Source organism: Moschus berezovskii, chromosome 9, assembly GCF_049115385.1.
Source record: "Moschus berezovskii isolate FMDL1 chromosome 9, NW_MosBer_1.0, whole genome shotgun sequence".
Classification (NCBI taxonomy): domain Eukaryota; kingdom Metazoa; phylum Chordata; class Mammalia; order Artiodactyla; family Moschidae; genus Moschus; species Moschus berezovskii.
Genome location: NC_142468.1, coordinates 97,297,678 through 97,313,722, shown reverse-complemented (window position 1 = coordinate 97,313,722; position 16,045 = coordinate 97,297,678). Strand labels below are relative to the sequence as shown.

Here is a 16,045-nt window from a genome sequence, read left to right as displayed (position 1 = left end):
ACCATCACTTTTCCTGTTTCGCTTCTAAATTCACTTCTAAACTCCCCACAAGTCCACCTCCATGGGTACTTACCATGGCTGTCTGACTTTATGTGTCTGACCTCTATTTTTTCAACTAGACTGTAAGCTCCCTGACGTTAAAGTGAAGTCTTACGAGTTCCAGGCATCTGCCAAGTAGCCAGCATAGAGAACATTCAGTTCAGTTCAGTTTAGTTGCTCAGTCGTGTCCGACTCTTTGCGACCCTATGAATCACAGCACGCCAGGCCTCCCTGTCCATCACCAACTCCCGGAGTTCACTCAAACTCACATCCATCGAGTCGGTGATGCCATCCAACCATCTCATTCTCTGTTGTCCCCTTCTCCTCCTGCCCACATTCCCTCCCAGCATCAGAGTCTTTTCCAGTGAGTCAACTCTTCGCATGAAGTGGCCAAAGTATTGGAGAACATAGCCAGCATTTAACTAAAACTTCCATGATCTCTTTCAGAACTTAAATATTTTTAATTTCCCCAGCCTCTTTGCCCTGCTTCTGGCTGTTCAACACCATCCTCCCACATTTAGGGTTCAACACCTATCATAATCCCAAGGGTTGCAGTAGGGAGCATAGAGAGACCAAGGAACCAAGTTCCTTGGCATGGGACCAAGATCCAAGTGGAAGAAGGGCCTTTTTATGGCCAAGTTTATGGCTTCAGGCCCTGCTGAGGTCTCAGTTTTGAATACATCAAAACTGATGTCAACAACAAATGTCACGAACAGAAAACTGTACCATTTGTAGAGAGGTTCTGAGTGTACACTAGGTTCAAACCCTTGTTTCAGCATTTACTAGATCCATGGTCTTGGGCAATACTAAACCTGTCTGTGCCATAGTTTCCTTACTTGTAAGATGGGAGTAACAATAATAAGTACCTCACAAGACTATGCATATGTTCTAAGTCGCTTCAGTCGTGTCCGACTCTGTGAGACTCTATGAACTGTAGCCCACCAGGCTCCTCTGTCCAAAGGATTCTCCAGGAAAGAATATTGGAGTGGGTTGTCATCCCCTCCTTCAGGGGATCTTAACAACCTAGGGATCAAATCCACATCTCTTATGGCTCCTGAACTAGCAGGAGGGTTTTTTTTTTTTTTTTTTACCACTATAGCCACCTGGATTAAAAAAGGAAATACTTGAAAAGTTCTTAGATCTGTACTGAAATGTACAATAAAGCTAAAAAACTATCTGCTATTCTTATTGTTTACTATTATTACCTGTAAGTGCCACAGGAAATCAGCAACCCCAAGCCCACATAAATTAGAAATATCTCTTGTGACTAATAATAATAATTGCTAGCAGTATGAAGCACTTCCTAGATGTTCAAGTTCCATTACCTCCCTAAATGTTGACAGTAATCTTAAAAGGGAATTGTACATTATTAACCCCATTTTGAGAGGCACAGAGAAGTTAATTTTCTCAAGGTCACAGAGACAGCAAGTAGAGAAGGCACCATTTATTCATTTGTTGAATTACTGTGTCTCAGCAGGCGAGAAGCATTGTGGGTACAAAGGTAAACAGTCTAGGCCCCAACCTGCAGGAAGTTTCTGTTTCCACAGAAGGGGCGGGGCGGGGGCGGGGTCAGGAAAGAGTAAACAAATAGTTATAACACGGTGTGGTAATTGCTGTAATAGAGGCTCATGACAAAAAGTACTACCGGATCCCAGACATTGGGACCAGAGAAGTACTGAAAGCTTAAGAATTCAAAGAAAAGACATGACAGTTACAGAATAAGCAGTGATCCTCTGACAAACGTGTCCTGTAACACGTTACACGGAAAGGACTAAACAAAGCAGAGTTAAAAGTAGGGGTGAGCGACTTAAAAGCCAGCGTGACAAGACTCGCCAGAACCGGAAAGGGGTTAAGACGGGCGGGTGGGCGGGGCGCGCGTTGACTGGCAGGGGTGTGGCCATGCTCGTCACCCGCCCCCTCCTCCGCCCGGACTTCGCCAACCCTAGGGCCGGCGGGGGTACCGTCTGGGCAAGGGACTGGGCGCTGGGCCGAGTCGCCCGACCCCTCCCCGACTCCTCTGCCGCGTTCCGCGGGCTGGACGCGCTGGAGAAGTTGAGCGGCGCCCGGGCCGGCCCTGGGGGCTGACAGTCGGTAAAAGTTTGGCCCGAAGAGGAAGTGGCCTCAAGCCCCGGCAGGTGGCGGCCAGGCCTGGACCTGGGCGCTCGCGGCCTGCGGGCGGGCTCTAGGCGAGGGCACGCCCCAGCGCCAGGCTTCCAGCCGATTTCCGGGGCTTCGGGGACTGGCCTCGGAGAGAGCGCGGCGGCGGCCGGGGAAAACAACTCAGAAGTTGGCTAGAGGCACCGCCCCTGCACCCGGGCCGCTGCAGCCCCCCACCCGTCCCCAGCCCTGGCATCTAGAGCATCGGTTGGGGAGCCTGGGCCATGGAGCCCCTTCGGGGAGGCGGCACCGGGGAGCCAGGACGCCCGGAGCGGCGCCGCCTCCCCACTGAGTAAACGACGGAAGCTCCGGGACTCTTGCTGCACCTCCGGACAGCTCACGATGCTGCCGGCCATCCTTCTCCTCTTCCTGGGTAAGAAACCGAAACGAGACTACTCGCCCGACACCCCGCTGCCAGGGCTATCACCGGGCCCAGAGGGCTCTAGCTCCCTTCCTGCTTCGCGGCTCCTCACCTTAACCTGCCCGTTCGTGTCCTCCACCCCTGCCGCCGCCCCGGCACTGCCTGCCCCCGCCCCGGGGAAATCTCCAGCCGTTCCCTCAGTCTCCCCGACTTCCGTAAATCACTGTACCCACCCCATAGGCCGTGCTGCCAGACCTTCCTTCGAGGTCACACACCGCTGTCTCCCTTGCTCCACCACCCCTTCCCGTAAACTACCCGGAAGCCGCAAATGGCTCTCGTTCCTCCCTGAGTTGTTCAGGTGAAGGAAACTCGGAAGCGTGACTCTTGCCCTTTCTCGCTCTTCCTCTAGGAGGCACTGTGGCCCACCCAGATAGGATCATTTTCCCGAATCCTGGTGAGTAGAGGATGCCCCAGGGGTCCCATGGCCTTGCTAGTTAATGAGAACTCAAGACTTTCTCTTCCTTGAGTTCCTCTAGTACCTACCATAGTTTTAGAGTGGACGTCATCCACCCTTTTTTTTACAGATGGGGAAACTGAGACCCAGCGTAAGCCCTCAGCTGGTAGTTATGTACTTTTTTCTTTTCTCCCAAATATCCATCCTTGATCTGCCTAGCCAAAATGTAGACTCCCTGAGGATAGAAACGGTATTTCCTGATCCTTCTGGCCCAGTGGCTGGCACAAAGCAGACCTCATGTTGTTTGTGGTGTTGATACTTAAAAGTGGAATTATGATGAGGGAGGAGAGGAGGAGGCTGGCTGAAGACTATGCCTGTAGTGTGTGTGTGTGGCTGGGGCGGGGGAGTGTCTCTGCTCCTTCCGAAGAGCCCAGGCCCTCGGAGACCTCAAGCCTGGGAAGGGGTGTGATGGTAAGGGGCTCTTGACTGATGTCCCTACATTCCTCTCTCTAGCCTGTGAGGACCCACCAGCGGTGCTCTTGGAAGTGCAAGGCACCTTACAGAGGCCTGTGGGCCGGGACAGCCGCAGCTCCCCTGCCAACTGTACCTGGCTCATCCTGGGCAGCAAGGAGCAGACGGTAACGGTCAGGTGAGTGCAGGCACAACCCTATACCTTTGCCCACTCCCCTCCTCTACCAGGGAGAAGCCTCCGGGGATCACTTCTCCATGGAGCTTCCATCCTGTCAATAGGAGAGAGGAGTTAGATTTGGCGTCATCTCCCTAAAAGCCTGGCTTGTTTGGGGCCAGACACAATGAATTGCAGGTGGGCTGGCGTGGACATCTAGCTTGGGTCCTGTCATCTCTGAAGTACAACAGTCACTCCAGAACCTTCCTCAGCCTCCTCAGTCCTGGTCTCCCTGGGTTCCTCCAACCTTGGGCTGTGGGGTTGGGGCCCATGTTAAGTACCTGGCTGTTTGCTTCACACAGTTCACTTCCCTTGAATTTACCCAGAAAAGGATAGGTGAAAAGAGAGGCCATCTAGGGAGAGCTTGTTGGAGCAGAGGGATCAGAATGCTGCAGTGACCTCAGGCCTCACCACTGGGTACTGGGAGGGGATGGTGAGTTTTGGATAATTAAGCTTATGGTAGTTGCCGGCACCATACTTGGGTGACAGCGCTGCAACAACAGGAAAGTAATGAATCTAACTCAGTCCAGAACACAAGGCAGTTTTTCGAAGAGGCTGTAAGATGTACTCATGGTCTCAGGTACCATGGGCCTTTGTTAGGGCTGTTGCCTTGATTACAAAGGAATTTGGCTAACTCCATTTTCATCTGACCGTTTGGATTGTGGATAAGCAAGTGTTTGTGCTGCTTGGGGTAGAAGAAGCTTGACAATTGTTGGGGGAGGAAGAAGCCAGCAGCAGTCAGGCATATCTTACATCCTGGTCTCCTTCACCCCTGTAGGTTCCAAAAACTGCATCTGGCCTGTGGCTCCGAGCGCTTAACCCTGCGCTCCCCCATCCAGCCACAAATCTCCCTGTGCGAGGCACCTGCCAGCCCTCTGCAACTGCCTGGAGGCAACGTCACCATCACCTACAGCTATGTCGGGGCCAGAGCTCCCATGGGCCAGGGCTTCCTTCTCTCTTACAGTCAAGGTGGGCTGGACAGGGCTGTTGTGGCGCTTAGAACAGGCAATGGAAGCCCCAGGGAGGAGGGGAGGATCCTTCCCGCCCCAGTGCTTCACAGCCCCTCTCCGTGGTGCCTCTGCAGATTGGCTGATGTGCCTGCAGGAGGAGTTCCAGTGCCTGAACCACCGCTGCGTGCCCCTGCTCCAGCGCTGTGATGGGGTCGATGCCTGTGGAGACGGCTCTGACGAGGCGGGTTGCAGCTCAGACCCCTTCCCTGACTTGGCCCTAGCCCCAGTCCTCACCCCACCCTGCAATCACACCTTGGAAGACTTCTACGGGGTCTTCTCCTCCCTCGGATACTCACACCTGGCCTCAGTCTCCCACCCCCAGTCGTGCCGCTGGCTGCTGGACCCACGTGATGGCCGGCGCCTGGCAGTGCGCTTCACTGCCCTGGATCTAGGCTACGGGGATTCAGTGCGTGTGTATGATGGCGCGGGGCCCCTCGAGACCCTCCGGCTGCTGCGCAGTGTCACCCACTTCAGTAATGGCAAGGCTGTCACTGTGGAGACGCTGTCTGGCCAGGCCACAGTGGACTACCACACAGTCCCTTGGAGCACTGGTCGGGGCTTCAATGCCACCTACCACGTTCGGGGCTACTGCTTGCCTTGGGACCGACCGTGCGGCTTAGGCTCTGGCTTGGGGGCTAGTGAAGGCCTTGGCGAGCGCTGCTACAGTGAGGCACAGCGCTGTGACGGCTCATGGGACTGTGCAGATGGCACGGACGAGGAGAACTGCTCCAGCTGCCCACCTGGACACTACCCCTGTGGGGCCGCCGGCACTCCTGGGGCCACAGCCTGCTACCTGCCCGCTGACCGCTGTAACTACCAGACCTTCTGTGCTGATGGAGCAGACGAGAGACGCTGTCGGCACTGCCAGCCGGGCAACTTCCGGTGCCGGGATGAGAAGTGCGTGTATGAGACGTGGGTGTGCGACGGGCAGCCGGACTGTGCTGATGGCAGTGATGAGTGGGACTGTTCCTACGCCCTGCCCCGCAAGGTCATCACCGCCGCCGTCATTGGCAGCCTCGTGTGCGGCTTGCTGCTGGTCATTGCCCTGGGCTGCACCTGCAAGCTCTATGCCATTCGCACCCAGGAGTACAGGTCAGTGGGAGTGCAGCTGGCGGTAGAGGAGTGGGCACTGAGGGCGGGACAGGGCCCATGCGGCCACGGGAGACCTGAGGGTGCCCATGAGGGGGACAGGTTTTGGTGACCAGCTGCTGGGTTGGCTCCTGGGGCTCTCACTTGGGGGCAGGTGTGCTCCTCTGAGGGAGGGACAGATCTAGATCTCAAAAGCCACCTCAAGGAAGGAGGGAGACCTCAGATGACTTTGGAGAGCCAGGGCATAATGCCGGGGATCCTGGCCTGGGTGTGGAGTAAAGAGGCCTGTCTGGGCTGGGACAGGCAGCTCTGGTCACCAGCACCTGTGACTGAGCAGCCCTCATGTCTTCCAGCATCTTCGCCCCCCTCTCCCGGATGGAGGCCGAGATTGTGCAGCAGCAGGCGCCACCCTCCTACGGGCAGCTCATTGCCCAGGGCGCCATCCCCCCTGTAGAGGACTTCCCTACAGAGAACCCTAATGATGTAAGTCACCCTCCCCAACCAGACCACCTGCCGCTGCAGCCCCGTGGCTGTCCCCACCCCTTCTGACTCTGATGTCTTCCTCGTCTCCTTGCAGAACTCTGTTCTGGGCAACCTGCGTTCTCTGCTACAGATCCTGCGCCAGGACATGACTCCAGGGAGCACCTCCGGTGCCCGCCGCCGGCAGCGGGGCCGCTCTATGCGCCGCCTGGTGCGCCGTCTTCGCCGCTGGGGCTTGCTTCCCCGAACTAACCCCCCAGCCCGGACCCCTGAAACCAGATCCCAGGTCACACCATCTGCTGCTCCTCCTGAGACCTTAGATGGCAACACAGGTCCAGCCCATGAGGGTGGGGCAGTGGGTGGGCAGGATGGGGAACAGGCACCCCCGCTCCCTATCAAGGCTCCACTACCACCTGCCAGCACATCTCCAGCCTCCCCTACTGTCCCTGAAGCCCCAGGGCCACTGTCTGCGGTGCCCTTGGAGCCATCACTGCTGTCTGGAGTGGTACAGGCCCTGCGAGGCCGCCTCCTGCCCAGCCTGCGGCCCCCTGGACCAACCTGGGCGCCACCTGGACCCCACACAATAGCCCTGTCCCCAGAGGATGAGGACGATGTGCTGCTGGTGCCACTGGCTGAACCCGGGGTCTGGGTGGTCGAAGCAGAGGATGAGCCACTGCTGGCCTGAGGTGACCTGGCTCCCTTGGGCACTCTGTTCACAGAGACAGCAACCCTACAGAGGGCAGCTCAGCTTCCCATCCACTACTTCCCTCCCTGTCCCTCAGTCTGAGGGGACTTGATGGGCCTCCTGTTGATCCCATGTAGCTGCTATCAAGTTAGGTGTCCCTCAGACAGGGAGAGGGCCCTCACAGAGCCCCCTCTGCACATGGCCAGAGACACCAGTCCACCACCACCCTCTCCCCACACTGCCACCAGTTGGTGGCTCTTTTTAAAAAGTAAAGTTCTTAAAGGGTCATGGGCCTGGACACTCCATCCTTGCCAAACCCACCCAAAAGTGGCCTTAAGCACCAGAATGCCAACTGGCTGGAGACCTCCAGCCCCCAAGGGAGGATTTGGGCAGGGCCTGAGGTTTTGCCAACAGTGATCCCTCCTACAAGGCCTGGCTCATAAAAAGAGCACAACAAATGCTTCTGTCCCATAGCTAGGTTGTTGCCCAGGAAGCCAAGGTTGAAAATAAAGGAATCAGAAATTTCAGACTGTAAGTGAGCTGTGCTCCTGGGCCCCGCCTCTCTACCTACCTCAGCTTATGCTCCCCTCACTTTGCTCCTCGCTCTGAAGGCCTTTTCTCTGCCCTCACCTCCTGCCCTTTTCCTGTTTATCTTCAGATCCCCCATCCTTAGTTTTTATACCATTCAGAGGGTGAGAAAATTCTAGGAGCCCCAAGAGTAAGCATCTCCACTTAGTGCCAGGGGCCCATCTCTACAGTGACCGACACCAGTAGTGAGCACCAGGCCTCCTTACTGCCAGGTCAGAAGTCGTGAGCCACTGGGCCCTGCAGCCGGGAAACTTCCCATTTATGGAGAACTCCAGAGCACTTATTGCAGAAGCAGACTGTCCCTGGTGGAACACTCCTGCCCTCCACCCTCCACCCCACCAAGCATTTTCTGTCTGCCCTAAGCAAGACAGATGAACTCTCGTCCAGCATGCCTCAAAGCAGACAAAGATGCATCCAGAGAAAAATAATCATTCAGGGTATGAAGATGCTAGCATCACCTTGGCCAAATCCAAGAGGTCTTCCTGGAAGAGGGTCCAAACTAGATCCTAAAGAATGCTGTCAGTAGTTGGAATAGAGTTGTGAATTTTAGGCAAGGTGAGAGGCCACAGGATAAGCAACTAAGCAGACAGTGAGGGCGAGGGCTGTAGGAGGGATCCAAAGAGCTGGAGAGGGTAATGGGGGGGAATGATCAGTGAGAAATACTGGGACATATACTTGCTTACCAGTTTGTGGTAAGCAAGGTGACAGAGCTGTCCCAGAGTTTAAAAGGAAAATTAATGGGGACAAAGGATTTAGAAAGAGCCTGCGGAAGCGGGTGTGATGCCTACAGAAGCAGAGCTGAGGCATTCCCTAACAGAATCAGTCCCCAGAGAAATGGGCTCCCCCTTAGGTTCATTTTCCCTTTCCTGCCTGGCCTGGCCTATCCCCACCCCTCTGCTGGAGGGGCCCTGTTGCTTACACCCTGTCAGTGTTCTCACACCCAGCACTAATTGTTCAGCATTTCCTCTCCCAGCAGGCAGAAGTCTAGGGAAGCCCCAGTGGCAGGGAGAGGGGGTTGACCTTGTACTGGCATAATGGGATATGAAGACAGAGGATCATATCCAGGTAAGGGTAGGACACGGGGGTTGTCACCCAAGTTTATTCCCACCATGGCCCAAGGAAAAAGAAATGAGGTGACTTCAAATCCTGTCAAGATAGACACCCAGTTCCAAGGCATGGGACTCAAGCAAAGGCCCTTGGTGGGAAGGAGGGAGGTGATCTCAGTTATGAGATGGGAATCAGCCTGAGAATCAGACAATCTGAGCAGATACCAGAATTCAGTTCTTAAGGAGCAGAATCTGGGCCTAAAGCAAGCTCCAGGCCATGCTGGGAAGGGAGAGGGATTCCCAGCCATGCAGCCTGAGGCTGTGGAGCACCAAATGGCAGGGGAACCTGCTGCATATCAGATCCTCTATCAGGTGTAGCTAACCCTCCCAAAAAAGCTGTGCCATGGAGCTGAGCCCCAGTCCACAGGCTCGCAGCAGCTTCAGAAGAATTACAAGACTGGTCCAGTCCCTATTGAGAGGCAGAGTTAAACCTGGATCGGCTCAGTTTCAAATCTTAGTCGGTCCCATTATTATACAGAACCTCCAATTCCTGAGGGAGCCTCAAGCTGGGCAAGTGCACGGCCACTTAGCAGGGGGATGAGAGGGATGATGGTTCAAGATGAAACCCAGCCTGCGTCTGTGGCCTGAGGCTAGACTGAGAGCAGAAGTCATGGTCAAGAGTCCTCGCTGGGCTCTGCAGACACTGACACTCTTATCTAGTATCACAGAAATGAATTCTACCATCTGAATGAGCTTTCCAGATATATAAAGCTCACCCCTTTATAATTTAAAACTTTAAAAAAACTCATTTTGGAAGGAAGTCATTCTAAAACATTACACTCATCTTCAGCACATCTGCAATATAACATAAATCCTTCTGGATAGCTGAGGATCACTCAGAAACCAAAGAACTCTGCAGCAGTGTCTTCAGAAGCTGTGAACTGTGTCAGAAAAGCTACTTGCCTTAATGCCAGGTGACCTTGGACCACTTGTTAAATGTTAGGACTGCTTTAAAAGTTTTCTGTGATGTTTCTCTTGCTATTAGCTACTGTAGGGGTCACTAGCTGCTATAGATGTACTTCTACAAATACAGGAATACAGGTGGAACATTAAAACTGAATAAACTTAAGGACAAGTAGGCTGTGATTGAGGACTGTAAGTCTATCCAGTGAAGTACACGAGGATTGCAGCTGCTTAATAGTTCTGCTCCCACTAGACTGTTGCCCTGTAACTGACCTCCATCCACACACTGCACTAGTAATCCCCAGATCACTATTTGCTTCAATTGGAAAAGTCCACTGAAGATGGCAATAAAGATTGTTCCCAATAACAGGATACAGCTGGAATATTTGAGACAGAGATGAAAGATAGTCTCTAGCACTGGAAGGATCTGGGTGGGAATCATGGTGTCCCCATTTTCCAGCTGCATGATTGATTTGGAGGACAGGCCACTCACCTATCACTCTGAGCCTCCGGGTCATGAGGATGAAAGGAGATAATTCAGGAAGGTGCTTAGCACAGCATATGACAAAAGTGGGGTGAGAAGGGGCCAGTAAATCGAAATGCATGTTTGGGTCCTTCAGGATGTCAGGAAGACAGAAGTGGGAGCCTAAAGTGAAAGAGGCCTGGCAGAAAAGGCGCAGTGGAGCAGTGCCTCTATCTTGGCTTCCCCCAGAGAGGTGGGTGTCACTGTGCGTCTGCCCGGTATAGACCAGAAGGCCTGGGGCTGTTCCAGAGAGCACTGAGAGGGGGCTTGCCCGCCTTGGGACTGGGAACTTCCAGATAGCTAGGTGCCCCTCCCCGTTTTCCTGCTCTGATTAACACGAGGTTGGTGGGCCTGGCACGGAGGGACAGGTGGGAAGTCTCCACAGTGGTTTGTACCCACCGGAACCAAGTAAAAAACCGAAGCTGCCCAAACAAAGCACCATGTCTCCCTCCTCAAAGCCCCCATCTGCCTAGAGGCCAGGCTGGGAAATGGGTACTTTTGTGAGTCTCAGCCGAGAAGGGGTGACAGGCAGAAGGAGGGGGCGACAGGAAAACTTGGTGGCAGGGTGGCTGTCCTCCTGTCCCTGTGTCTTTTTTGTTTCTTCCTTTAGCTCCTCCATCTAGCTACTGGGCACCCACCCTGGGCTGAATGTTGGGCTAAGGGGTTGGGATACGCAGACAAATGACACATAGTCGTAGCTCCTGGAGAAAGACCACCCAGGTCCTGGATCCTTGCTTCCTCCCACCCTCAGCTCCCTTACCCATGACCCCTCGCCCCACTCCTCTGAACCTCTCTTCTGCCCCTCTGACTTTGTTCTGTTCACATCAACCAGACTCCGCTGTGGGTGTGCTCCCAGAAAGAAGCGACACAAAGGAACGCGGGGCAGAAAGGAGGGAATCCCGCTGACATCACGGCTCATTAGCATGTGTGACCTCATCAGGGGGCGGGGCTATTTCCCCAGGTGTGGGGGGGTGAGGACGGGGTGGGGGGGTGGTATTTAAAGGGAAAAGCTGACAGTGCTGCTGAGTGAGCGAGCGGGTGCTGCAAGCTGCCGGTCTGCACACACACAACGATGCATACGGACTTCGACACCGACATGGACACCGACACGGAAACCACAGCACTCTGCCCCTCCAGCAGCCACCGGGCGTCTCCTCCAGAGACACCCACACCAGGTGAGAGCTAAACTGGCAGGTTCTGGCTGAAACCATGCAGGTGGGAGCTGAAGATTTGGTGGGGAGGTCAGAACTAGGGGTTGAAGAAGCTTGAACCCAACAAGAGGGGAAGAGCCACTGGAGAAATGAGGGAGCCACCTGCCCACACTAGGGCTGGGATAAGTAGGGGGGGTTAGGGGGGGCTGCCTAAATGTCCCTTCACCCATCACCCAGGGCTTTGCTGGAGAAACTGATACTTAGCCCCTAGGTCTGCCTCATTCCTGAGAGGTTGGGATGGGCAGGAGAGAAAGGGGAAAGACAAGGGGCAGCCCACAAGCCTGGGAATCACGGGCAGGGGGCTGCCCTGGGGACCTGTTGTAAGGGTTTCTCTGGCTCATGGAGGCCCTGGCTGCCAGTCAAGTATTGATCCTGGGCTATCTCCAGCCTCTCTGCATCCCCCTTTGTTGTGTCTCCTTCCTCCTCGTTACCCTGACCCGTGCACTGTCACTCTCCCTGCTCCCGCTCTCTCCCTATTTCTCTCTCCCTCCCTCCTTCCACCTAGCTGTGAACAGAATATCATCTGGGACTCACAGGGACAGCCAGGGGTACAGTAGGACTCACACACAACCATGCACTGGGGGACGTCCCTACAGGGCCATGGGAAGAGGCAGCCCCTCCCACACACCCATGGAGACCCAACACACACATCTCAGAGAAAAGGCCCTTCTCTGGGAAACGGCTGCCCACAAAGTTTTTGACTCTGTCAGTACCCACCCCCAGAACCAGGGCAGTAGTTTCCCATCCCCTGGGCCCCTCCCCAGTGTGGAGATCACCCGGTGCAGGAAGCAGGAGAAGGCAGGGCCTCTCAGTGGAAGGAGTGGCAGCCCCTCTCCCCAACCCGGCCAGAGGCCTACTCTGGGGGTGTGACTGCGTGTCAGTGTGAAGTGTGAGTGGGTGTGCGAGCCTGCGCATAGGTGCCTCCCCTGCATGAGGCATGTTTTGAACAGGTTGTGGCTGGAACCACGCTGGGCAAGCCTTCAGGTCAGCTCCTGGGAGCCCCACCAGTTCAGGCTTCTGGTGTTCTATGGAAGAGGTCAGAAAAAAATTATCAGCTCCTTCTGGGTCATTTTCATCGACGGGGCCTCTGAGGCTGGAACAGCCAGAACTGAACCTGCTGCAGATGGCTAGGCCTACCCCATTCATAGCTTCCTTCTCTTTGCCCCCCCAGAAGCAGATGCCACACTGCTGAAGAAGCCAGAGAAACTGTTGGCAGGGTTGGACCGGGGCGGGCCACCCCCTGCCCCAGGGGCCCCCAGACGAAGAGGCAGTATGCCTGTCCCCTACAAGCACCAGCTGCGGCGGGCCCAGGCTGTAGATGAACTAGACTGGCCACCTCAAGCCTCATCCTCTGGCTCCTCTGACTCCCTGGGCTCAGGGGAGGCAGCCCCCACCCAAAAGGATGGCATCTTCAAGGTCATGCTGGTGGGGGAGAGCGGCGTGGGCAAGAGCACCCTAGCAGGCACTTTCGGCGGTCTCCAGGGAAACAGTGCTCACGAGCTGGAGAACCCAGGTATTTGGGGGAGCCCTGCAAGGGTTGAGGGCACCTCTGGAGCCCTAGTCAGGGATGGAAGAGCTCAAGGCATGTGCAGTCCTGGAGGCCAGAACCTAGAAACTGTTCCAGTGCTTTCTGTGGCAACCTCTCTGGAGGGGGTCCCTGTTTACCAGGTCTTACAGATGTTGGGGAGCCTCCTAATGGGCTCTCTTCCTTGTCTCTATTTACCAACAGAGGACACCTATGAGAGACGCATCATGGTGGATAAGGAGGAAGTGACTCTAGTTGTTTATGACATCTGGGAACAGGTAAGAACTAAGATGTGGCTGCAAGCAGATGATGAAACCTGGAAGAACTGAGGAGGGGCAAAGTCTTGGCTGAAGGCTGAAGGCTGGTACTCTGGTTTTAACAGTAATGGAAGCTGACCCTTCATATATATGGTCTCAGAGAGCAAAGGCTGACACCCATGTACACACCATAGCATTGAGAATTGCTGTTTGGTTTCCAGGATCTTCTGACCCAGAGGAATGTTAGGATCTGAATTTGACAAACCCTGCAGCTGGAAGCCAGGCTGGAAACCCTGAAATAGACCCCCTCTGTACATTTTTTAGCCTAGAAGAGACTGATCTGACAGGACAGGAGCTCAGGGCTTTGTAATGTCAGGGAAGGAAAAAAAGTGAGGCCCTCTGAATATATGAACATAAATGATTACTATGCAGAAATGAGAGGCCAGATTGCATACACTTGAATAGCATTCATTTTTGAAGAGTTTAGGCATAAGAAAGTAGGATGGACTACCCTAGTCTAGGATCCTATGTCCCCCATTTGCCCATGTGGGGCTAACATTACAAACTTCTCCCCGCTCCACAAACACACTCTGAGTATTGGGATGTGTTTGGCAGAATGCTCTGTCCTAAGCAGGTGGCTTTGCCCTCACATCCTGGTGCCTCATCCCTGAGGTGCAGGTGCTGTGCAGGTTCTTTCATGCCCCCAGCCCTGACATCCCACAACTCTCTGCCCATCTGCAGGGGGATGCAGGGGGGTGGCTGCGGGACCACTGCCTTCAGACGGGGGATGCCTTTCTCATCGTCTTCTCAGTCACCGACCGACGAAGCTTCTCCAAAGTTCCAGAGACCCTACTTCGGCTCAGGGCTGGGAGGCCCCACCACGACCTGCCTGTCATCCTTGTTGGAAACAAGAGTGACCTGGCCCGCTCCCGGGAGGTCTCACTGGAGGGTGAGTACCCTGAACCTCATCCATATTTGCCATCTTGGAGGATTCTCTCCTTTCTAGGTCATCTCTTCTCCATAAGGCCCTTTTACCCTTCTAGGTGCACAAAATTGCAACTAGACCCAGGTTAAGGGCAGACTTTCAATGCCCAAGCCTAGGGCTTGAGACCCTCTCTTCACTCCCCCTCATCTCTTCTGAAGGCCCTTTTCTCCCTCCCCTTCCGCATCACCACTGCCCTCCAATTGATCCTTGCTTGTTTCCTCTGTGCAAGAGATTGACTTGCCCCAATCCATTTTAACTGCACGCCCTGGAGCCCCCAGATCCAGCCTCGCCCCATCCCGGGCCCAGCGCAGCCCAGTGGGCAGGCGGGCGCCTCAAGAGGTCCCTTCCTGCAGAGGGCCGCCATCTGGCAGGGACACTGAGCTGCAAGCACATCGAGACGTCGGCCGCGCTGCACCACAACACGAGGGAGCTCTTCGAAGGAGCGGTGCGCCAGATCCGGCTGCGGCGGGGCCAGAAAGGCGCCGGGGACCCGCGGCGCCAGTTGGGCAGCCCCGAGGGCCCCGCTCCGCCCGCGCGTCGCGAGAGCCTCACCAAGAAGGCCAAGCGCTTCCTTGCCAACCTGGTGCCGCGCAACGCCAAGTTCTTTAAGCAGCGCTCCAGATCGTGCCACGACCTCTCCGTGCTCTGAGCCGTGGTCGTCATGGTCACCGCGATCGCGGCCCTCCCCCAGCCCCGCCCCGCCCTCGTCCGGCTTCCTCCAGGAAGACCGTCTAGGAAACCAAAAACTCCCGGGACACCTTGCTGTCACCGCGGGAGGCGGGCCCCTCGCCCCCAGACCCCGGCGGGCGTCGCCCCACCCGCTCCATGCGCTCTCCGTTTACCTCCCGGCCTCCGGGCTCCTGGAAAGAGAGGACTCGGACCCGCGGAGGGCGAGCCGCGGCCAGTGGGCAGGGCGGATCCCGGCGGGCGGGGAGGAAAGTAGTTCGGCAAGTGATTTTATTAATTCGCGCTTGACCGCCTCTCCGGTAAAGAGATGCTAAAAGCAAGAACTGGAAGAGAGCTTTGTAGACTTCTTTACAGTTTCCCACCTTTGTACTCAGCGCGAAAATGCCTCATTGTAAGAGATTCTTAAAGGTAAAGTCACAGAGCCGCTTTGAGACTTTCCTACAGCGTCCTGGCTCTGATCTGCTGCATTTGTCCACATTGCCCTTAAGAAGTTCTTAAAGGCAAGGGCCTGGAAGCGCTGTTCTTCAGATTATGGGATTTACCGGGGCACCACGGCACTTCCCCTTTAAGGTTATTAACGGTAAGGCGCGCAGAGACTTTTGCCTGAAGATTTGAGAGGTGGCGACCTGCTTTTGGCCAGGACCCAGGAGGCACCACCAAGGGGACCACCTCTTTTCAATAAAGAATTTTTCTACTGCACTTGCTCACTTGACTGTCTATTCTCAAAGCTCCCAAGAAAGGGATGGATGGATGTAGGTTCCTTGCTCCTATGAGCCTGAGTTTTCTTGTCTAACAGTTCTAGGGAGGCTCTGGAACTGACTTAGTCTAAGTAGTCCATGACAAGGCGAAAAAGGCCCCTAGAGAACAGAGTCCAACTTGTCCCTTTGCCAATGAAAAAACAGGCCTGGAGAGAAGTAGGGACCTGCTAGAACAATTTGGTAACTCATGATCAAGTCTCCATCTCCTTACCCCTTAATCCTGCAAGGAGCAGGCTGGAAGCTACATTTTGTGACCTGGGATGGTTCAAGGTGGGGCCCACCTCCAACAGGGAGGCCCATCAGCTGGGGTTTAATGGGGCTGTCCCGCACCTTCCCTGGCAGGGCCCCACCACCCCAGCTGTCACCTGCAAGGCCCGTGTGAGTACTGAAGCTGTCAGTGCCTCCCCTGGGGACGCCCACGCCTGCTGCTGCCTGAGCCACGAGTCTGAACAAAGAGCAGAGGCAACTCCCCGCACCCTAGACAGATGATACAGCTACCTGAGCACCTGGGGGCCAGGCCTCCACTACACCCTACCCAGGTT

The 16,045-nt window shown here is 55.2% G+C and overlaps 2 protein-coding genes across 5 annotated transcripts; both read left to right on the top strand.

The window, feature by feature from the left end:
• The first annotated feature begins 1,963 nt into the window (after positions 1 to 1,963).
• LRP10 (LDL receptor related protein 10) lies at positions 1,964 to 7,487 on the top strand. Its single transcript, XM_055435362.2, has 7 exons — positions 1,964 to 2,569; positions 2,967 to 3,011; positions 3,525 to 3,660; positions 4,475 to 4,665; positions 4,781 to 5,798; positions 6,149 to 6,278; positions 6,373 to 7,487. The coding sequence occupies exons 1-7, from the start codon at positions 2,539 to 2,541 to the stop codon at positions 6,958 to 6,960; spliced, it is 2,139 nt and encodes a 712-aa protein (XP_055291337.2). The 5' UTR covers positions 1,964 to 2,538; the 3' UTR covers positions 6,961 to 7,487.
• A 145-nt stretch (positions 7,488 to 7,632) lies between these two features.
• On the top strand, positions 7,633 to 14,808 carry REM2 (RRAD and GEM like GTPase 2). 4 transcript variants are annotated; one of them, XM_055435381.2, is made up of 6 exons: positions 7,633 to 10,273; positions 10,913 to 11,255; positions 12,463 to 12,804; positions 13,021 to 13,094; positions 13,815 to 14,022; positions 14,412 to 14,808. In XM_055435381.2, the coding sequence occupies exons 2-6, from the start codon at positions 11,153 to 11,155 to the stop codon at positions 14,705 to 14,707; spliced, it is 1,023 nt and encodes a 340-aa protein (XP_055291356.1). In that variant the 5' UTR covers positions 7,633 to 10,273; positions 10,913 to 11,152; the 3' UTR covers positions 14,708 to 14,808. The 4 variants fall into 4 exon arrangements, with proteins under 4 accessions (XP_055291356.1, XP_088696134.1, XP_055291354.1 ...); XM_088840008.1 differs by having other exon boundaries at positions 14,330 to 14,796; XM_055435379.2 differs by having other exon boundaries at positions 14,288 to 14,796.
• The last annotated feature ends 1,237 nt before the right edge of the window (positions 14,809 to 16,045 follow it).

Bases quoted from the DNA above. Each gene is read 5' to 3' on its own strand.
- LRP10 (XM_055435362.2), top strand. From the start codon at position 2,539: ATGCTGCCGGCCATCCTTCTCCTCTTCCTGG. The intron at 3,661-4,474 runs GTGAGTGCAGGC...TCACCCCTGTAG, and splicing joins GAGCAGACGGTAACGGTCAG to GTTCCAAAAACTGCATCTGG. The intron at 6,279-6,372 runs GTAAGTCACCCT...GTCTCCTTGCAG, and splicing joins CTACAGAGAACCCTAATGAT to AACTCTGTTCTGGGCAACCT.
- REM2 (XM_055435379.2), top strand. From the start codon at position 11,153: ATGCATACGGACTTCGACACCGACATGGACACCGACACGGAAACCACA. The intron at 11,256-12,462 runs GTGAGAGCTAAA...TTGCCCCCCCAG, and splicing joins TCCAGAGACACCCACACCAG to AAGCAGATGCCACACTGCTG. The intron at 12,805-13,020 runs GTATTTGGGGGA...ATTTACCAACAG, and splicing joins TCACGAGCTGGAGAACCCAG to AGGACACCTATGAGAGACGC.